At 54.6% G+C, this 21,709-nt stretch overlaps 2 protein-coding genes across 2 annotated transcripts in view; one reads left to right on the top strand and one right to left on the bottom strand.

Moving 5' to 3' along the window:
* Nucleotides 1–1,281: 1,281 nt before the first annotated feature.
* STOML1 (stomatin like 1) lies at nt 1,282–14,157 on the bottom strand. The gene is given in 8 exon segments (XM_055320237.1): nt 1,282–6,001; nt 6,508–6,720; nt 7,276–7,437; nt 7,440–7,470; nt 10,317–10,520; nt 10,831–10,980; nt 12,103–12,209; nt 14,008–14,157. Coding segments are annotated over 8 exon segments (1,194 nt in total). The 5' UTR covers nt 14,141–14,157; the 3' UTR covers nt 1,282–5,807.
* Nucleotides 14,158–16,566: 2,409 nt separating this feature from the next.
* PML (PML nuclear body scaffold) overlaps nt 16,567–21,709 on the top strand; it is a 45,994-nt gene continuing 40,851 nt past the window's right edge. Inside the window, 2 exon segments of the mRNA XM_055319644.1 lie at nt 16,567–16,821; nt 19,596–20,062. Of these exon segments, the coding sequence (XP_055175619.1) occupies nt 16,687–16,821; nt 19,596–20,062 (602 nt within the window). The 5' untranslated portion in view covers nt 16,567–16,686.

Raw genomic sequence — 21,709 nt, 5'->3', positions numbered from 1 at the left:
TGCCTGGGCTTCTATGGGCTCCCTTCGAGGAGATGGGCGTCGGGAGGCCCCGGGTGCCCCCCAGGCTTCTCCTTCCCCAGGCTGACCTGACTCTGGCCCCCCTGGGTGGTTCACATGGCCGTTCCCCCGGGGGGCTGCCGGCAGTTGCACTGCTGCTCCCTCTGTTCCAGCCTCCAGCTGCGGCCCTCCTCTTCCCATCTCTCTCCCCATCCCCTACCTCCACCTTCCCCAGCAAATCCAGTACTTCCCCGTCTCCTTCAACCGGTTAGTTTTAAAGACCAGGCGCTGGTGCCTATTGTATGGCAGACGCTGTGGCCGGTTCTGGAAAGTCGGGGAAGGTAGGTGTCGTCCCAGCAGAGGACTGGGGTAGGGAGCCCCTTCTTCTCTGCCTCCTCCCTCTCCCCTCCCCCTTCCCTGGAGGCCCCTCTCTTCCCGACCAAGGAACACTCACCAGAAAGAAGAAAGAGCCAGAGTGTTCTCCTCCCAGCTCCCATCCCTCCCTACCCAACTCTTCCCGAGGCCCACCTCCTCATCGCTCTCATTTCAAGGTTTGGGGTGGGGGTGGGGGCATCAGAGGCTAAGCCGGGACGTTGAGTGAGTCACCCAAGGACTGAGATCTTCCCACCAACCACACCGACCTGTGTGTTGCACGGGGGCGTGGGTGGGCTGGACTACAGATTTTTCTTTTTTTCCTTTGCCCAGATATTTACCCCATCCAACTTCCTCATTCTTTATAGGGGCAAGGGGCCACTCTGTCCAAAGCTAATCCCTCCATCAGGCTTGGGTCCTGTTCCCTTGCCTCCCTCTAGAACCTTCCCTCTCCCTCTTTCTCTCTTCCTGCTGGATCTTGCCTCTCTCACTTCCACCCTCAAAGTGCCCACCTCCATGGCAGCCAATGCAATTAGGCAAGAGAAAGCGTCTTAAAGCCTTAGTGGGAGGAGATGAAGTTAACATTTGCAGACGCCCGTTTACTGCAGGTAAAGTGCTCTGAGGAGAAAGACAGGAAGTTAGTGAGGTGCAAAATACCCTGAGAGCACCTGCATCCCAATCAGATATTTTAATGGAAGGAAAGATGTTATTTTTTAAAAGATTTTATTTATTCATGAGAGACACAGAGAGAGAGGCAGAGGCACAGGCAGAGGGAGAAGCAGGCTCCATGCAGGGAGCCCGACGTGGGGCTCAATCCCGGGACTCCAGGATCACGCCCTGGGCCAAAGGCAGCCGCTCAACCACCAGGTGCCCTACTCCTAGGTGTTTACCCAAATAAAACGCATGTCCACACTCGTTCAAAGGAGCTTTATTTGATCCTCAGTAACGGACACTAGAGTGAGTAACGGTGCAGCCATCCACACGGTGGGAGGAACAGGCAGCAAAAAGGCGCGACTACAGACAGACACGAAGAGTGGGACTCTCAGACACGCGAGGGCGGGGAGGAGCGGGACCCGGGAGGATACATACCGCGCGGCTGCATCTGTCTGAAGTTCCAGAAAGTGAAATGTAACCCCTGCGATGGACGAGACCCGCGGGGGCCTGGGGCTGGGAAGGGGCCTGGGGGAGTTTTGTGAGTTGATGGAAATGTCCTCGGTCTTGTGTTGGCTGATGGGTGCACTGTGTTCACATTTGTCAGAACTCATCCAGCACTCCATTTAATGGGTGCATCTCCTGGCAGTATATTTTTTAAAAAAGGAAAAAAAAAAAAAGTAAATGCTGGAGGAAGACAGCAAAAATCCTGTGCTTTTGCTGGGATTGAAAATCCAAGTTAGAGGGACGCCTGGGTGGCCCAGCGGTTTTGTGCCTGCCTTTGGCCCAGGGCATGATCCTGGAGTCCCAGGATCGAGTCCCATGTTGGGCTCCCTGCATGGGGCTTGCTTCTTCCCCCTGCCTGTGTCTCTGCCTCTCTCTCTCACTGTATCTCTCATGAATAAATACATAAAATCTTAAGGAAAAAAAAGAAAGAAAATCCAAGTTAGAAAGCAATAAACAATTGGATAATGATAATAAAAACCCTATACTGAGATGCAATTTTTCACTTACCAGATTGTCAAAAACTCCAGAAGTTTAATAACAGTGTGTGTTGGCCTGGCTGCGAGGAAAACACACCCTTACTCACCAATGATGGGAGTGTAAATAGGAATAACCCCAAGTTATCACATCTGTCTATAGTTTGTTTGCACCTTTTTACCGTCTGCCCCTCCCACTGTATGGAGAGCGGCACCATTTAGTTATTTGTAGTTTTCTGTTTCTGATGATCAAATAAAGCTCCTTTGAACATCTATAAACAGGCATTTGGGCAATATTTATTAAATTACAAAGGTTTTAACCTAGCCATTTCCTACAGGGATTTTATTCTACAGATATAAACTCAACCCTGGCAAAGAAGCATATGTTAAAGGCTATCACTGCAACATTGTTTGAAACAGCAAAACACAAAAAATAAACTGTCTACCAATGCAGGCAGGTTAAATAGTGTACATTTGAACAATGGAATCCTGTGTAACTAAACACCCCCCCCCCCCCCGTGAAAAAAGTCTGCGTGTACTATTATGGAAAGATGCTGAAGGTGTAATATTAAGTAAATAAAGCAACATTACATATGTTATGTTGCCACTTGTATGAAAAAAACCCTGGAGGATTTATATATATTTGGGTTTTCTTGTATATGCAGTTAAAAAACAACAACTTCTGGAAGCATAACCAAGAAACTAATATTAGGGGATACCTGTTTGGAGGCAGGTGTGGGAAATATGTGGATGGAGTCAGGAGATGAGGGAAATTTTTAATACTATGACTTCTTAATCTTCAAAAAATTTTGAGTGACATGACTGTACCAGCTACCCAAAATTTACGTATTTAAGGTTTATTTATTTGAGAGAGAGTGAGCACACATGAGCAGGGGAAGAGTCTGGCAAAGGGTGAGGGAGAAGCAGACTCCCTGCTGAGCAGGGAGCCCAGTGCCTGCCTTGATCCCAGGACCTGGGATCATGACCTGAGCTGGAGGCAGATGCTTAACGGACTGGGAGCTACCCAGGTACCCCCAAATTTACCTATTTTTTTTTTCAAATTTACTTATTTTTAAAATGACATCAAAGTAATACATTCCATGGGGCAGCCCGGGTGGCTCAGCGGTTTAGTGCCACCTTTAGCCCAAGGCCTGATCCTGGAGTCCCGGGATCGAGTCCCATGTCGTTGGGCTCCCTGCGTGGGCCCTGCTTCCATATCCGCCTGTGTCTCTGCCTCTCTCTCTCTCTGTGTGTGTGTTTCTCAAGAATAAATGAAATCTTTTTTTTTTTTAAGATTTATTTATTTATTCAGAGAGAGAGAGAGAGAGAGAGAGAGAGAGAAGCAGAGACACAGGCCGAGGGAGAAGCAGGCTCCATGCAGGGAGCCTGATATGGGACTCGATCCGGGGTCTCCAGGATCGCACCCCGGGCTGCAGGCAGCACTAAACCGCTGCACCACCAGGGCTGCCCTAAATAAATAAAATCTTTAAAAAAGAAAAGTAATATATTACATGACGTCAATATAAGTGTCTTATCATTATTCACAAGGTTACCTTGAGGGAGAAGAGGATAGCTAGCAAGGGTCTAGCCCAGTGCAGGGACATGCATGGTCTGGTGTTACTATTTTTATGGTCTCTCCCCCAAATCTCTGCACCACCCCCATACCTTAGGCTCCATTTCCCAAAATCAGAGGTGCTCAGCTGCCTCAACTGCAGCCTCGGCCTCGCAGGGGCTTCCGCTCTGTGGCACGCATGCCCCACCCCGTGCCCCACCTCATCAGCCTGCCCTGTGGCTGCAAGGGCATCGTCTCTTCAGGGAAACCTCCTCTGATTGACATCCTCTCCCTCCCTCCTCACACCCTACTGCCCGTTAAGTGCCCCTTGTCCACCCCCCCTCCCAAAACACAGACTGCAAGGTCTCCTCAGTCTTCAGAAGCCCAGGGGCCCTGGAACCTGGGGCCCCCCCGGCCTGGAGGGCTGGCCTCACCAAGGAATGACTTCTGCCCACCAGGGAAGTCAGTAGCAGGCCCTACCCTCCACCTAGAGAGACACCCACAAGTTTCAGTTTCCTGTAAATGTTCTCTTGATCCTCCCACACCCACAAGAATCTGAGTTTCGGTTTCTCCTAAGCTCTGTGAGGGAGGCGCGGGCTTTCCTGGAACTCCTGGTCCACTGCGTGCAGCCGGGTCGGAGGGACCAGAGCTTGCGCGGGAGGCTCAGGGTCCGGCAGGGAGAGCAGCCACCGAGGCGAGAACGGCGACACGGACAGTGGGGAATGGGCGCGACGCCCAAGTGCTGAGGGGGCCCAGTCGAGGGCAGAGGACTGTACTGTGCCCCACTGGGCCTCAAGGATGGCGGGAGTGGCCGGCGGGGACCACAGGGACGGCTCCTGAACAGGCTGAGGGCAGAGGAGGGCCAGCTGCCTGGGGCTCTGGCCCTCCAGGATGGGCCCCGGGGCCGACCCTTGAACCCCAAGGCTGTGCAGCCCACGCTGGGAGGGCTGGCGAGAGGAGGGAGAGGGCGGGCACTGGCGGGAACAGAGGGACAACTAACCAGTGGTGTGCGGGAGGCCCCGGGGAGCCCGGGCCCGGAGGACCAGCCAAGAGCTGTTTTGCAAAGGGGAGGTCCCAATTTCTGTGGGTTCCTTTTCTCACAAGCCTTTTCAGGAACTGAGATTCATTTCTTAGGGCTAAACAAGCAAAAGGCCCCTTCCCTGAGGTCCCTGGGGTTTGGGCCAGGCCTCCAGGCCCGTTCCGTCCCCTTCCCTCCCTTGTGCTAGTGGAGAAAGAGGGACGGGACTCTCCTGAAGGCGACTGGTAAGACCCCTCACCCCGGTCTCAGTCTCAGCAGGGCGTCTTCAGGACCAGTCCTGACACACCCACACCTTCTCTTTGGGCCAGCTTCTACCATAAAGAGCAGCAGAAGAGCCTGCACCCGCCCCACGGTCTCTGAACCCCGTGGCAAGAAGGGGAACTGTGGGTGATGCACACACCCTCCTATCTTGAGCCCCTGTCCTCGCCCAGGTGCCAGCAGGAGCATGGCCTCAGGGACCCCCACAACCCACCCCTGTGCCCCCACTTCTCTTCATTACACTGTAAACAGCACATTTATTGGTGGTTTGTAAACCTCTGGTAAAAAGCACAGAACAGCAGGGCCTTCCTACATGCTGCCCTGGGCCCCAGCCCGCCAGGCATGCAAGACAGAGCTGGGAGGTGAGGCAAGCCATCTTCAGGAGCAGAGCTGGACGCCGAGAAGGCCCCGCGCTTTTCCATCCGCACTGCCCACTGGCCTGGGCCTGAACCACTGCCACAAGGGCACATCCCTGCCCTGCGGTGACTCTCGGCGGTGGGCTGCCTTCCTTCGCCCCCAGCACCTCTCTGATCCCCACTCTAGAGCCGGGACCCGAGCCACACGCTTGGCTCCCTCACACTGGGACCAAATCAGGTGCAGTCGGGCTGGCCCTGTGGGCCCCGTCTCTCCAGTCAGGTAGCTGGCAGAGGGGAGAGGGCCCTGCTCTCTGGTCAGCACCCCATGGGCCCGCTCAGGGCTGGGTGTTCAGCCAGGGGCCGGGATGGGCAAAGGCTTATCCAGAGAAGCACTCCAGGTGAGATGGCAAGGCGGCCTGACTCAGTCTCTCCCAGCCTCTCGTGTCTGCCAGCCTCCATTTGTTGGCTCCTGGCCGAGCCTGAAACTTCTCAAGGCTCAACAACCCGAGATGTGGCACCAGCACCTCCTCCTCCAAGACGTCCCCCCACCCCAGGCTTCACGCTGGAATTGGGGCTGGCTTATGGGCAGTCAGCCAAAGCTGCTACTTCAGGGCCCTGAGAACAGCCTCCAGCTTCATGGCCACGGCCAGGTCACCCTTCACCTTTAGGCGCCCACTCATGTAGGCCCCCAGGGGCCGCAGCTCCCTGCACAGAAGGGCCCGCAGGTCTGCCTCAGCCATCTCCACCACCACATCAGGGATGCTGTCGGGCACCCCATGCCCTATGCTCCCGTGCCCTATGGGGGAAGAGAAAAACGGAGCATTAGCAGGGGGACAGCTACGCAGCAGGGGGAAGACGGGGTTAGCATGGCCTGCTAAGGAGTAGAAAGTAACAGCTAAGTGTCCAGGTTCCAATTCACTGAGTTCAAGTACTATTGGCTGTGTGACCACTCAGGGCCCCGGTTTTCAAACTGGTGAAACGGGGATGACAATCATCCCTGAATCAGAGAACCACGGTGAGGGGCAGGTGGGATCACACACTGCCGTGCTCAGCACAGACCCTGGCCAGCAGAGCTGCACTGTGTGCGTGAAGCTCTCGCCCCAGGGGCCCCTGCTCACCTGCTTCCCTGCTCACCGGGGCAGGGCAGGGAGACAACGGCCTGGCTCATCACTTTCCGCACATGGTGCAAGTTCACCCAAAACTCCTGGCAGGAGCAGGGGGCAATTTAAAATAGGACCACGGGGGTGGTTGCCGCTACGGGCCACCTGGCTGGGACGGTTAGGGCGGGGAAGGCAGGCGCACCTGTAGTGAGGTCGAGGAAGTAGATGCTCTGGGCGCCGCTGGGCAGGATGACATTGAACTGGTAGCAGGCCCCGACCTGGCTGACCAGGGCCTCTGATAGGAAGGGCTGCAGGGCAGTCAGCAGCCCCTCAGCCACAGGCTGCTTCAGACTGGGCCCAGCACCAACGTGAGGGGCAGGCGGCTCAGCTTCGCTCACCATCTCCAAGGTGTCTGCTGGGGGGTGGCCAACAGCCAGGGGGAAGGAAGCAGAGAGAAGAAAGTCAGGGTGCTGCCGAGGTCAGGCTCCCTGTGACCTCTGCACTGTCTGTGGCTGCTCCCTCTTCTGCGCCCATCTGGCCTGAGTTCCCCTTCCTCCTCTGCTAAGAGGCAGCCTTTTAGCTTTCTTTCTTTTTTTTTTTTTTTTAAAGATTTATTTCTTTATTCATTCAGAGAGAGCGGAGAGGCAGAGACATGCAGGAAGCCCGATGTGGGACTCGATCACACCCCAGGGCTGCAGGCAGTGCTAAACCGCTGCGCCACCGGGGCTGCCCGCCTTTCAGCTTTCAGCTTAACTCCCGCTCCCTGGGTGCCGTCCCTTCCCCCCATGGGGGCTCCCCAAGGCCTCTACACGCTCAGACATCTGGCCTTAGTTCCCATGGGCCCTAGAGACGGGTGGCCTGAGCGGCTGGGCAGGCGTCCCCGTGCACGAAGGTACTCCGCGCAGAGCCTGTGCGGACAACCAGCCCAGTGCCCTAGGGGGCACCTCCCCTTCTTCCCAGGACTCCTCACCTGGCCCAAGGGGTGAGGCGCCTCCAGCCACTGAGGGCAGGCCTCCTCCCAAGAAGTGGAGAGCCAGTTGCTGGAGGGTGCTGTCCAAGCTGGGCCCCGTTGGGCTGTCCTGGGGTGGCTGGAGCACAGCCTCCACTGCTAGTTCCACTCGGTCCACCTCCAGCCCCAGGCTCTGGTCACGTCATTGATTTCCAGCTGGAAAACAGCGTGGGGAGATGTGGAATTAAATCTGCAAGCCTTTGTGGGAGGACCTTCTTTGGTCTGGAGGCCCCACCACCTCCCTCCCTCCGGGGCCAAGCTCCCTCCTGGGAAATGCAGGCAGAGGGCAATTACAACCCAGCTGCTAGCAGCTGGTGGTGAGCAACTAGGACAGGGCCTGACCCCCTGGAGGTCCAGAGAGGGAGCGGTGACGCCAGGAGGAAGGGAGCCATCCAGTCCATGGGTAGAGCAGGAAGGAAGACTGAGCAGATGCTGTAATTTATAAGAAATGCGCACTGATCGTTTAAATGATACCTCCAAGTATGTCTTTGTTTCAAGACTCCCAGCCCTATAACCCTTGGAATTGCCGTGAGAAGAGAAATAAAGGGGTCTTTTGTTATGTTAAAAAAGGTGATTTTTGGAGCCCACCCAAGGATGGGGGGCTGGTTACCAGGAGGACCAACTATGTGATTGGAGAGTTGGAATTTCCACTGGGACGGGACAGATGACCAATGACTTAGTTCTCAGTATGCAAAGAAGCCTCTAGAAAATTCCCAGAAGGACTGGGCTCCAGAGCTTCCGGGCTGGTGAATGCCAGAGAGGTGTGCCTGGGGAGGGCATGGAAGCTCCGCGCCTTTTCCCCAGACCTCAACCTGTGTCTCTCTTTGTCCGGCTGTTAATTCATATCTTTTATCATATCCTTTAATAAACTGGTAAACATAGTTCTGTGAGCCACTCTAGCAAAAGAACCCAGGGAGGTTGGTGGAACCCCCAAATCTGTAGCTGGTTGCCAGAAGCACAGTAACAGCCTGGGCTTGTGACTGGCGTCTTTAGTGGGGGCCAGGGGGCAGTCTTGTGGGACTTAACCCATGGGATCTGATGCTGTCTCTGGGGAGACAGTGTCAGAATGGAGCTGGATTCTTGGGACACCCTACAGGCATCTGAAGATTGGTGTTGTGTGTGTGCAAACTCCCCCACATTGGAACCGGGTCCGGGAACTCCTTGAGAAGGGCTCTTCCAGGCAATGGGAACAGCGTGTACAAGGGCAGGGACAGGATAACCTGGAATGTCTGGGGAAATGGGAGTAACCAGAGTCCCGTTTAGCTAGACCCTCGCAATGGGCCAGGAGAGGAGACAGCTGGCTCAGAGGTGGGGGCTCCGCTCACTTGGATTTACCCTGACACACGGAACATTTGAGAGGAGTTTAGCAGGGAGGTAACCAGGACTTGCTCCTTGGGAAGAGCCTCCTGGCTGCTCCACGGACACTAGATTGAAGGGGGCTGAAGCTGGCGGCATGGAGACCACGTGGGCCATTTTTTCAAATTATGGGCAGAAATGATAGGGATCTGGTGTCAGGGAGTGGAGGGGGAGAGCTGCGAGGGCCTGGGGTGCAGACAGAGCCTGCAGCCTCACAGAAAGGGGAGGAGGGAGGGAGGATCAACAGAGGCAGGAGCCATGCCCCCAGCCCAGAGCACCGCCCCCGCGGGGGGCATACCTCCAGGGGTAGGCAGAAAGGGGAGTGAGGATGAGAGATGTCCGCCTGGCCTGGGGCTTCCAGGAGGCAGCTGGCTTTCTGGAGACTTCGCCTTAACCACAGGCACTGACCCCCTTCTCCTGGGCGCCAACTCCGTCTGGGCAACAGGCCCTCAATGACTAATGTTGTGGAGTGGGACCGACCTCCCCCAGACTGCCCCTCTCGGCCTTGTTGCACAACAGGCCTGGTGTTCTGGTTTCTTCCCCTGCCCGCCCCTGACAGCAACTAGGCTGAGATCAGCTTTCTCCTTCAAAAAGTACACTAAAATGCCATGTAGCTTCATAAATAAAAATTGTTATCAATTGTAGAAGACGGAGCACTGGTTTGATGGGGGGGGGGCAGAAGGCAGTTGATCTGGCGCTGGGCCCACTCTGCCCTTGATGTGGGGGGGGGGCACCAAATAAGCCCTTAGTTTCCTCCCTCCAAAATAAAACCAGAATATCGGTCCTCCTGCAGCAAAACATAAAGCAGATACACCTGGGCAGGGAATGGACTCTAAACTACGATACTCTGCACGCTCTGCACGCAGGAGCTGCTCTCACCAGAACAGCAGCAGCTCCTCCTAGGGGGCTTCCCTCCCTCCCATGGCTGACTCACTGCCCCAGGGCCTGGGATCTCTGGAACTGGCACTACCTGCCCCACCCATCCTGGAACCCTAGGCCCCCAGAAAGCAGAGCCAAGGGGAGTAAGAGGAAACTTCACCCAGGGCCACTGGGGCGGGGTGGCGGGGGGAGCCCAAGGTGAGCGCAGGGAGCAGGGGACATGCATTTCCATCCTGTCCTGCCACAGAAGGGATGCAAGGGTAGTTCTGGTTCAGATCATTATTCTTGGGGAAGAGGCAGGAAAAGGTCCAAAAGCCCTTGTGTCCCTTTGTTCTATTCTGAACAAGCAACACAAAGCCCTCAAAACACAAATGCTGCCCTGTGGGGCATGGAATTCCCCAGGTGACTGTGCCCAGGCAGGCCCCTGCTCCTTTCACCCGCCCGCCCATCTGCTGGTCTGCCTGCCTGCGAGGCTGTGTCAAAGGCAATGCTGGCAGGGAAGGGTAAAGCCCCAGCAGTGAGGCAGGGCCCCCGAGAATCTCAGTGGGGCCACTGCCCTCTCAGGGCACCAGCGCCTCTCCAAAACCACTATGGTCTGCACTCATCTTCTGTTCCTCAGTCCTACCCAGACCACTGGCTCTTCAAAGGTTGGAACACACAGTAAACTGAGGCCCAGAGCGATCTGGCACTCTGCTCAAAGAGCCTCGGCAGGGAGAGCCAGGCCCAGGTGCCCACCACTGACCTCTACCGTGCGAGGAGCTGCCTACCAGGAGCTGGTCGCTGATCTTGAGCTGCTCAGTCTGGATCTCCCGCAGAGGTCTCTTGAGCAGGGCCTTGGTCATGGCATTTTGGGCTGTCATACGCGTGGCCGTGTTCAGGTCCTTTACGGTCATCACGGACAGTACCGGGTCCCAGATGCGGAACTGGACATCGGCCCCCACGGACAGCACGGCCCCATCCTTAGAAGTCAGCTGTTGGGGTGGAGGGTTGGTGAGAGAGGAGATGGTCAAGGGGCTGGCGCTGCAGGGGGGTCAGGCCCTCTGAGACCACCCAGCTTGACCACCCACTGGGTACCTGGCTCCCCGATGGGAATATCATGTCCCCAAGTTCATGTCATTAGGTACACTGCATAAGGACGTCCCCCAGTCTCCATCCTCGACCTTTTGGTTTCTTCCCCTACCCTGACCTTGATGGTTGCTCACACACCGAGGTACTGGCTCCCACAATCACTCTGCAAAAGCCCCCACCCCCTCTTTCCGGGAGAGCCGAGAAGCTCCTAACCTTGCAGGGAGGGACATTGAAAGCGCGTGTCCTTAAATCCACCCGCTGAAAGGAGTCAATGAAGGGCAAGAGCAGAACCATGCCAGGCCCTTGAGGGGTGCGGATCCGGCCCAGTCGAAACACGATCATCCGCTCATAGGTAGGTACAATCTGTTCATGAGGGGGAGGGAAAGCGGTCAAAGTACCGGGCTGACCACAGCATCTGCCCAGGTCCCCCCACTGCCCCCCTCTGCCTTGGTCAGTGTCAGCTATCCTTAGATCTTTTTTATTATTTTTTTTTTATTTAAAGATTTCATTTATTTATTCATGAGAGACACAGAGAGAGAGGCAGACACAAAGGCAGAGGGAGAAGCAGGCTCCCTGCAGAGAGCCTGATGGGGCGGGGGGGACTTGATCCCGGGACTCAGGGATCACACCCGGAGCCACAGGCAGCCGCTCAACCGCTGAGCTACCCGGGTATCCCTTCTTAGATCTTTTTAGAAGAGAAAACCAAGGCTCTGAGAGGTTACGTGACTTGCTCAAAAATCACACGGCCCCCAAGTGAAACAGACAAGATTTGAAGGCAGTTCTGAATGACTCCAACCCCAGGCAAAGGGCTTTGCCAACTTTAGAAGTAAATATGTCCAAACTGAGAAATGAAGGCCCAGAGAAGCAAGGTGACTTGCCCAAGGTCACACAGAATTTGTTTCAGTGGCAGTTCTAGGACTAGGGTTTAGCACCTTCTAAGAGACTTCCTTCCAGACCATACCAAACCCAAAGGCTCCCTGGAAGGGTTGGCTGTTTCCTAGGGCCACACAAAGCACAAGGCCTGCCTGGACTTCCACCTTCGCTGCGGCTTGCAGATGAGATCCTTAGGGAGAGCTCACCCTTTCCCCTCTTCACCAGCCCTTGTTAAAAACCAGGCCTGAATTCCTATTACTTATTACCCGCTGGGCCAAGCAGAGTATTTCTCATTTCAAATTTTAGCCTGACCCAAAGAAAGGAAAATATCTGTGTGCACCCTTAAAGCCAGTGCCCAGACCCCAGGACCTGGGAGTTTGGGAAGGCTTCTGCACCACTCACTGGCTTCCAGTATGACTTTGGGCAAGTCTGAGCCTGTTTTTTCCTCATCTGAAAGATGTGAATGGATAATCCCGGACCAGCCCATTTCATCGGGATGCGATAATGTAATCTGTAGGGGAAGGGGACAGAGGATGGAGGGAGGATTGATCCAACAATGCCAAAGCTCTGAGCGTGGCCCAAAGCCCCGGGGTCTGACCCAGGCAGCCTTACCTTCAAGGCGAACCAGCCAGAAATGGGGAAGGTGAGCAGCAGCAGCAAGAGCCCCAGGAAGCTGATGAGGCCGTGGCAGAGGTAGGAGGGCCAGCTCTGGGGCGCATCTGGGGACAAGAGAGCAGACAGAGGCAGTCAGGGAACACCGACGGGTTCTGGCAGCAGAGCCGTGGGCGGAGTGAAGCTGGTCGAGGGTACCTTCTGCCCACCTCCCTCTTTGGCGGCTCGTCCCTTCTCAGGGCCCTCAGTTGCCTCCCTAAGACTCCGGTCTTTAGCCAGGTGCTAGGTAAGGATGTTCCCTCCTCCCACTCGTCAAAACTAATCTGTCTCAAGTCCCACCTCCACAAGGCCGAGTCTCTGCTAAGCAAGAGCCGTTAGACTTGAGAAGCCAATCCAAGTGATGCTCTCCTCACCGGGTACCTGGATCAATGCTCTTGCCTCACGCGGAGTGCCTCCCACACCTGGCATGGAGCCAGGAGCATCCAGGCATCTGTAAACACTGCACTGGGGGTGAACCGAATGCTCCTGAACCTCCCTCCTCTACCATCAGCCCCAAAAAGTGTGCTTTCAGGGCTGCCCTTTGGAAATAATGCTTTAGCCTAAAGGGATAAAGCGTGAATGGCGTGGCGAGGGCGAAGATGTTCTTCCCTAGTTCAAAATTCACCCCCCACCCCCACCCTTTAATGCCCTAAGGACTACGGAATGCTTTACTTGAAAGGGAGGTGTGAACTAGGAAGATGAGGGGCCCGTGAGCCCGGCTCCTGCAGAACCAAGGGCTCAAGATGCAAGTGGAGCGGAGAAAGCCCCAGAACCTAGCATGGTGATCCTCTGCTCTCTTTGCTCTCGTTCCCCTTGCAAGCCTAGACAGGAAGCAACCCTGGAGGCTCTGCTCTGTGCTCCCAGGAACGCCGTGCCCTCTGCGGTCTCCAAGACCCCGGGGCACCTTCCTGCCTGGCTCTGACCCCCGCGGCCCCTGCAGAAAAGGAAGCCCGGGAGAGGGGCCGGCTGTCATCACAGGAGGGTCGGGACGGACCAAATCCTCCAACGTCGGAGGCTCGTGGGGATCTTACTCCAGGGCCAGGGAATCCCTCAAGGCTCTGGAGCAGGAGGTGGTGGAAGCTCAACAAGAGGCAGCCGAGGGCCTGCCCGTACCCACCGGGAGACAGGCGGATGCCTGGGCCTGGGGCGTCTGGGGCGTCTAGAAGCACCCCCAGGATGAATGAAGACTGTGCCATTTCTCCGCAGCCAGGCGCCCTTAGCATGTGGACCACCTCCTAGGCCTCCACCCTGGGCTCCTTTTGGCCGAAATGGGAATCTGAAGGGCGCCCGGGGTTGGGGGTCGGGGAGGACCAGTCCAGGAGCTGCTGCCTCTGGTTTCCGCTCAGATGGTGGCCTCTGGGTCCTGAGATATGGCCCCATCTGCTGGAGATTCTCTCCCTCTCTCTCTCTCTCTTTAAAATAAATATTCAGGGGATCCCTGGGGGCTCAGCGGTTGAGCGCCTGCCTTTGACCCAGGGCGTGACCACGAGGTCGAGTCCTGCCTCGGGTCCCCTGCACGGAGCCTGCTTCTCCCTCTGCCCCGCCCCCGTCTTTCATGAATAAACAAATAAATACGATCTTAAAAAAATAAAATAAATCTTCAGGGGACCCCTAGGGGGCTCAGCGGTTGGGCGCCTGCCTTTGACCCAGGGCGTGACCCGGGGTCCCGGGGTCGAGCCCCGCGACGGGCCCCCTGCACGGAGCCTGCTTCTCCCTCTGCCTCTCTCCCTCTCTCGGCCTCTCATGAATAAATGCAATCTTTAAAAGAATAATAATAAACTAAATCTTCGAAATGGGGACTTGTGATCCCCCCTCTCGGCCTCCTCCTCCCGGGCCCCGGCTCCGCGGCGCTGGGCGGCCACTCACCAGCCCCCGGCCCCGCGCCGCCCCGCTCCGGAGACAGGCAGCCCTTCTGCGAGCCCAGGAAGCCGAAGCTCGACTGCTGGAAACGGTCAAAGTCCCCCAGGGGTAGCGCCCGGTACCCCGACCTGCCGAGCATGGCTCCCGGCAGGTGCACCCGCGCCCCGCCCCCTCGGCCGCCGCTTCCGGGGTCGCGGGCCACCGAGGCGGGAGGCGGCGGCTAGAGGGGCCGGCCCGCGCGGCACAGCGCCCCCTGCGACTGGAGGACCGCGACCCCCCGCCCGCCCGCCCGCGCCTTGCCTCCGCGCCCCGCAGGCCAGTGGGCGGGGGGAGCCGGGGAACCACGTTCCCTCCAGAATCAAGCCTGCTCCGCGCTGCTGCTGCAAACTCCCATACTGCGGGGTTGGCGGGCTGGAGTGTCTTATCTAGAATTAGGGTTTCTCCTAGGCACCGTCAGCAAATGATTCTTCCTTGCGGCCCCCCCCTCCAGCCCCCCAGCCTCCCAAGCAGGGTCTGGCATAGAATGGATCTCAATTACTTGTGGCTCAGCGGTTTAGCACTGCCATTGGCCCAGGGCGTGACCCTGGAGACCTGGGATCGAGTCCCTCGTGGGGCACCCTGCATGGACCCTGCTTCTCCCTCTGCCTGTGTCTCTGCCTGTGTCTCTGCCTCTCTCTCTCTCTATATATGTGTGTGTGTGTGTGTGTGTGTGTGTGTGTGTCTCATAAATGAAATCTTAAAAAAAAAAAAAAGATACTTGTCTGTTGAGTAAAGCCATAGCCAGTTCACTGTTGGCACAAAAAGAGGAATTTTGTCATCACAGACGTCCAGGAAACAGCACACCCCTTGACCCAGAGAGGTAATGTGACCTAGAGGTAGCTTTAGCTTGCCTCTCCATGACTTGGGAAAAATCTAAATGCAGATGGTAAATTCACTCTGAACAGCACTGATATTCAACATTGAGTTGGGGCAGGTGAGCGAAGAGGGGTGCCTAGCGTCTGCCTTCTGCTCAGGTCATGATCCCAGGTCCTGGGATTGAGCCCTATGGGCTCCCTGCGCGGTGGAGGGTGTGCTTCAGCATCTCCCCCTGCCTGCTGCTCCGCTGACTTGTGCTCTGTCAAATAAATAAATAAAATCTTAAAAAAAAAAAAAAAAGGTGAGCAAACAAATAATAAAGCTTTCCTTGTCTCAGCCACATGCCAATCCTGCCTCCTCAGACCCTCACACCCCCTGATGTGACCCTTTCAGGTCCCTTCTGCAGATGCTGCTCACTATCTTTGGCTTTTTCTAGTTTGATGGCCTGATTGTGAAGCCCTGAGGGTACTGATCAGGCTGGAGGGAAGGGTAGGGCCCCTGAGGCCTCACACGGTCCTGGGAAGTGGGGTCTCCCTGCCAATCCCTTTCCCCACATAGCCCAGAGGATAAACTTTACAAGAGCAAGGTCCCATCACCATCCCTAGTCCGCTCCAAGCTGGAACTGAGCACAGAATTATACCCAGTGGGTAGTACAGTGGTTGGGGTGGTTTGGTGTTTGAAGCCAGGGCCCTTCACCCGGTGAAGCTGCCCGGGGTTGTTCTTCCTACCCTCACCAGCTGGGAGCTGGCATGCTTCCCCTTTAGCCAAGAACTAACTTGCTCTCTCCTCGCTGTCTTCATACCTGCTCATTGGCTCTCCCCTTCCACTCCCTGCCCACGCTGCCTCAGACTCACCAACCTTTCCAACTCTCAACCAAGGCATCATCCTGTTCCCCTCAGCTCCACTCACTGTCCTCCCGTGTCTCAGACTCAGATCCCTCCTCTGCATCCCACAGCCATTGTCCTAGACCAGGTCACCCGACCCAGGTTGCCAGAGTGACTGTCCCAACATGGGTGTTGGGTCATGTTTCTGGGTTCTAATCTCACGCTGTTGCCCACAGAACAAGTGCATCTCCTTAGCCTTGATCCTGCTCATGGGCCCCCTCTTAAATTTGAAAATAATGAAAACCGGTTTCTTTTTAAGATTTTATTTATTTATTCATGAGACACACACACACAGAGAGGGGCAGAGACACAGGCAGAGGGAGAAGCAGGCTCCATGCAGGGAGCCCGACGTGGGACTCGATCTGGGGTCTCCAGGATCACACCCCGGGCTGAAGGCAGGAGCTAAACCGCTGAGCCCCCCGGGCGTCCCTGGAAACTGGTTTCTAAACAGACTCTCCTGTTTCAAACCTCCATGCCTTTGCTCGTGCTGTTGCAAGCGTTCCCCATCCCCAAGTTCCTGCACTTCCCAGCTGAGATCTCCTTTCCGGACTGCCCCTCTGCAGCGTGCAAACCTGTTTGGGTGACTGCTCTGGCTTAGACCTGGGTTCTTCCAAAGCAGGCCCACCTGTGGCTCCTGTCTGTGCCCCGGGTCAAGCCAAGGGCGGCCCGGCCTCCTTCCCGCTAGGCCAGGCCGCGGCCAGTTACCCCCAGGTCGGCTGAGCATCTTCTCTCCTCCGCTCCTCCCTCCCGCTCGGGGCGTGTCTCCAGCCCCCCCCCCCTAGAACCGCCCCCCGGCTCTGTCTCACTTCCTCCGGGGAGGCGGGCCCTGAGTGGGGCCGTCCCTCCGACGGGCTCCGGCGACCGCGATCCGGCGCCTGCCTCTCGGTTTCGCTTCTCCTCCCCCGCCTCAGGCTCAAAACCCAGAAGCGAAACTGTGCTGGGATCCATGCAGCAGGAGCCCGCGCCCCCCCGCTCTCCGGCTCCCGGGCAGGACCCCGCACCGCCCCCGGCGCCCAGCATGCCTCCCCCGGAGCCCGCCTGCGAGGGCCACCAGCCCAGCCCCAGCCGCAACCCCGCGGAGGTACCCCTGGGCTTGGGGAGGTGGGGTGGAGGCTTGGTTGATGGCTTCGGGGAAGGGAGGGGACAGCGAGGCCAGGCACCTCCCCAGAGTGACCCAGAGAGAAAGCCAGACTCTGGGCCCGACCCTCGGGGCAGCTGAGAGCGGGAAAGGGTACCAGGGTGAGCTGGGGGGGGCCTCGGTGCTGGCATGCCCCACGGACAGGGGCAAGGTGCTGAGGGCCTGGACTCATCTGCCCACCCTGGCGACTTGCCCCCTGAGCCCCAGATGAATGTCCAGGGATTCGGGGGATGGCGGGGTAGCCCTGGGGAGCAGGCCGAGAGCCAGGGGCATGTCCCAAGTGTGGAAAACCAAAACCCGAGTTCCCAGATCAGGAAGTGGGAACCTGGCCCAGACGAGAGAAGTGTCTTGGCTAAGGCCTCACAGCTCTTGGGGTGGCTTCTCCGCTAGGATACCTACCTCCAAGATCCTTCTGTTGGAACACTCTGTGTGCCCTCCACCCCCGCACCCTCACCCTGGGTCCACAAAGGGTTTACTGGGGCCTCTTCCGGGAAGCTTGCCTGGGTCTGCTCGGGAAGCTTGCCTGGGTCTGCTCCGGGACAAGCTCCCCAGGTGCCCTCCTGCCCCAGAGGAGCTACTTCACATCTCATGCAGTGTGTTTTCCCAGGCCCTTCATGAAAGCACCATCCTGCAGTAACTTCTATTCTGTGCATTATTACAACTAGGAATCGTACTACTTCCTTGTGAACATTCCTCGTGGGCCAGTACTTTATTAAGCACTTTTTTTACCCTTTCTTTCTTTCCTTTTTTTTTTTTTGCTAGAAAATATCCATAATATTAAAATTACCATGCTTTTAACATTTTATTTCTTGTAAGTAATCTCTACGCCCAGCATGGGGCTTGAACTTAACAACCACGGGATCCAGAGCCTCGTGCTGCACTCTCTGAGCCAGCCAGGTGCCCCAAAAACTTAACGGTTTTTTTTTTTTTAATTTTTTTTTATTTATTTATGATAGTCACAGAGAGAGAGAGAGAGAGAGGCAGAGACACAAGCAGAGGGAGAAGCAGGCTCCATGCACCGGGAGCCCAATGTGGGATTCGATCCCGGGTCTCCAGGATCGTGCCCTGGGCCAAAGGCAGGCGCCAAACCGCTGCGCCACCCAGGGATCCCCTTAACGGTTTTTAAATGTACATTTCAGTGGCATTGAATATATTCACAATGTTGGGTAACCGTCAACCACCATCTATTTCCAGAATTTTTTTCATCACCCTCAATAGAAACTGTACTCCCTAAGCAGTAGCTCCTTATTTACCTGCTTCTCCCAGCTCCTGGTAACCTCCACTCTACTTTTCTGCTGCTGTGGATCTGCCGATGCTAGATATTTCATATAAGTGAACCATCCAATTATTTGTCCCTTCGTGTTTGTCTTATTTTGCTTAGCCTAATGTTTTCAAGGTTCTCATACATGTATGAGAATTTACTTCCTTTTCATCTTATTTTATGTTATTTTTAGTAAAGATCTTATTTTTAAGTAACCTCTACACCCAGTGTGGGGCTTGAACTCACAAACCCAAGATCAAGAGTCACATTCTCCATCAGTTGAGCCAGCCAGGCGCCCCTTCCTTCATTTTCTTTTTTAAAGATTTTATTTTATTTATTTTATTTTTTTAAAGATTTTTTTTTTTAAGATTTTATTTATTCAAGAGAGGCAGAGACACAGGCAGAGGGAGAAGCAGGCTCCATGCAGGAAGCCCGATATGGGACTCGATCCAGGGACCCCAGGATCAGGCCCGGGGCCAAAGGCAGATGCTCAACTGCTGAGCCACCCAGACGTCCCCTCTTCCTTCATTTTTTTTTAATTTTTTTTTTTTATTTATTTATGATAGTCACACAGAATGAGAGAGAGAGGCAGAGACATAGGCAGAGGGAGAAGCAGGCTCCATGCACCGGGAGCCTGACGTGGGATTCGATCCTGGGTCTCCAGGATCGCGCCCTGGGCCAAAGGCAGGCGCCAAACCGCTGCGCCACCCAGGGATCCCATCTTCCTTCATTTTTAAAAACTGAATGATACTCCATTGCATGCGTAGACCACTTTTGTTTATCCATTCATTTGTTGATGGACACTTGGGTTATTTCTACCTTTTGGAGCCTGTGCATGATGGTGCTGTGGACATGGGTGTGAAGTATCTGTTCAGCTACTCATCTTCAGTTATTTTGGGAAATCTATCTAGGAATGAAATTGCTGGGTTATATAGTACTCCTGTGTTTAACTTCTTCAGGAGCCACCAAACCATATATTTTTTAAAAGATTTTATTTATTTATTCATGAGAGACACACACAGAGAGAGAGGCAGAGACATAGAGGGAGAAGCAGGCTCCCTGCGGGAAGCCCAATGCGGGACTCGATCCCAGGACCCCAGGATCACGCCCTGAGCCCCCCAGGCGCCCCTCCACCAAACCATATTAAGCACTGTTTATGATGTTACATGAGATACACTTCACGTATCTCCTTTCTAGAGCGAGTCCCTTGAAGGTAGGGATTTATACTCCCATCCTTGGGTGTCTGGGCCTCGTAGTGCTGTGCTCCCCGCATTGCGTAGTGGGAGAGGGACGCCCGGGTAGAGGCTGGGAACTGTGGTCCTGCTCAGCCTGGGCTTTGTATCATCTAATGACTGCCTGGCGTGGAATATGGAGCCCACTCCACCCTCCAGCCGCAGCAGAGGATCTGGGGGGGCTCCGGGATTTCAGGCCTCACCCCACCTCTCTGGTCCCCCAGCAAGCCCTGGAGGAGGAGTTCCAGTTCCTGTGCTGCCAGAGCTGCCAGGCCGAAGCCAAGTGCCCCAAGCTGCTGCCGTGTCTGCACACGCTCTGCTCGGGATGCCTGGAGGCATCGGGCCTGCGCTGCTCCATCTGCCAGGTGCCCGGGCCTCTAGGCGCTGGCTCGCCGGCCCTGGACAACGTCTTCTTCGAGAGCCTGCAGCGGCGCCTGTCGGTTTACAGGCAGATCGTGGACGCGCAAGCTGTTTGCACCCGATGCAAAGAACCTGCGGACTTCTGGTGTTTTGAGTGCGAGCAGCTCCTCTGTGCAAAGTGCTTCGAGGCGCACCAGTGGTTCCTCAAGCACGAGGCTCGGCCCCTGGCAGAGCTCCGGAGCCAGTCGGTGTGTGAGTTCCTAGACAGCACTCGAAAGTCCAACAGCATCTTCTGCTCCAACCCCAACCACCGCACCCCTATGCTGACGAGGTGAGCCTGCTGGTCCTGGTGGGGTGGCACATCCCAGAGCCGGGTAGAAGGTACAGGGAGCAGAGAGTCACATAGCGGGGACCGGGGGATAAAGGGCTTCTGGGCCTTTGCAACTCAAAATGTGGTCCAGGGACCAGCAGCATCTGTGGCCATGACCACAGTTTATATTATCCCATGCAAATGGATAGCGATCGGTAACAGCCTCCCCCTGTAGTAGATAGTGCTGCAGAACCATCTTTACACGCTTACCCAATAATTTTTTCAGGGTATATTTTGGAAATGCCATTGCTAGGAGAAGGGGTATGAAAATTTTACATTTCGTACATGTTACCAAACTGCCCTTTAGAAAGTTTTTACAGTGGGTTTTTCTACGTCACCAGCCATGGAGTGTGGGTCATGGATAGATTCCAGAGGAGATGCAGGTAGTTTCTGTCTGAAAGTCAAAACCATAACACGATGCTGTCTCAGAATGTCTATAGGAAAAAAATCCAATTGAATCCAGTTAAAATTATTTTTATTAAACAGCACAGGATTTTCATCCAATATTTTTCATAATATATGTGTATGGTTAAAAAAAATATGAAATTTATAAAGGGGACAAAGTCTCCACTCCACTCTGTCCCCATCTGCTTAATTCCTACCACTTCTCCCTCCCCCCACCCACAGTTAAACAGTTACCAGTTTGGAATGCCTTCAGAGTTTCTTTGTGAATTATGCACAGATAGGGGTAGATAGCCCTACAAATTCTAATTTTCCCCCTTTTAGCCAAAAAGGTAACATACCTATGTGAACTATTCCTGCTCCCAATAGATTGCTTCTGTAAGATTCCTAGGTGTGCTCATTGGGGATCTGCATAGCAAAAGTCTTCTTTGCCCATTGGGAACACACTCAGAACTGCATTCTTCCTAAACCTGAGTGTGACTTGCTTCTGGCTTGGACTTCTACTACAAGAATGAGTTTCTGTTTCCAGCAGATTCCTCCAACAGAAGGACGTTAGAATTTGGATTTCCTTGTTTGTTAAGATTCAGATTTAGTGGCTTTTTATATATTTATTGCCTATTGTTATTTCTTCATTTGTGAATTGCCTATTTAGGTCCTTTGCCTGTTTGGTTTTTTCTTCAAGAAATTAGTTCCTAATTTTTTTTTTTTTAAAGATTTCATTTATTTATTCTTGAGAGACACAGAGAGAGAGAAGCAGGCTCCATGCAATCCTTAATTTCAAGAGCCAGTGACGGTGCAAACGTTTTCTCCTGTTGACTTTTGCGTCATTTCCTACGTGGGATTGTGTTTTAAGTTTTTTGTTTTATAGGATCCAGTTCATCAGTCTTCCTGTATGGTGTCCTGCTTTGATCATACTGGGAAAGATTTTCTTCCCATGCCCACCTTAAAAATATTTTCTTATATCCTGTGTTAATAATCCCGTGGTTTTATGTTTATAATTGAATCTTTAATTCATAAGGAATCAATTTTTCTGCATGGTATGAAGTAGGATTCCTCACTTTGCTTTTCTCTCCCAACTGGAATGTTGGTTCTCTCAACAACTTTTATTGAATAATCCACTCTTGCCTTCATCTCACACGCCCTATACTAAATGCTCAAGCAGTCATGGGTATGTTTGTAAAGATCTGTGCTGTCCTAGGGAATCTA

The sequence above is a fragment of the Nyctereutes procyonoides genome, unplaced genomic scaffold (assembly GCF_905146905.1).
Source record: "Nyctereutes procyonoides isolate TBG_1078 unplaced genomic scaffold, NYPRO_anot_genome, whole genome shotgun sequence".
Classification (NCBI taxonomy): Eukaryota; Metazoa; Chordata; class Mammalia; order Carnivora; family Canidae; genus Nyctereutes; species Nyctereutes procyonoides.
The sequence above is the reverse complement of the archived record's forward strand: the minus strand, read 5'-3'. Positions and strand labels throughout refer to the sequence as shown.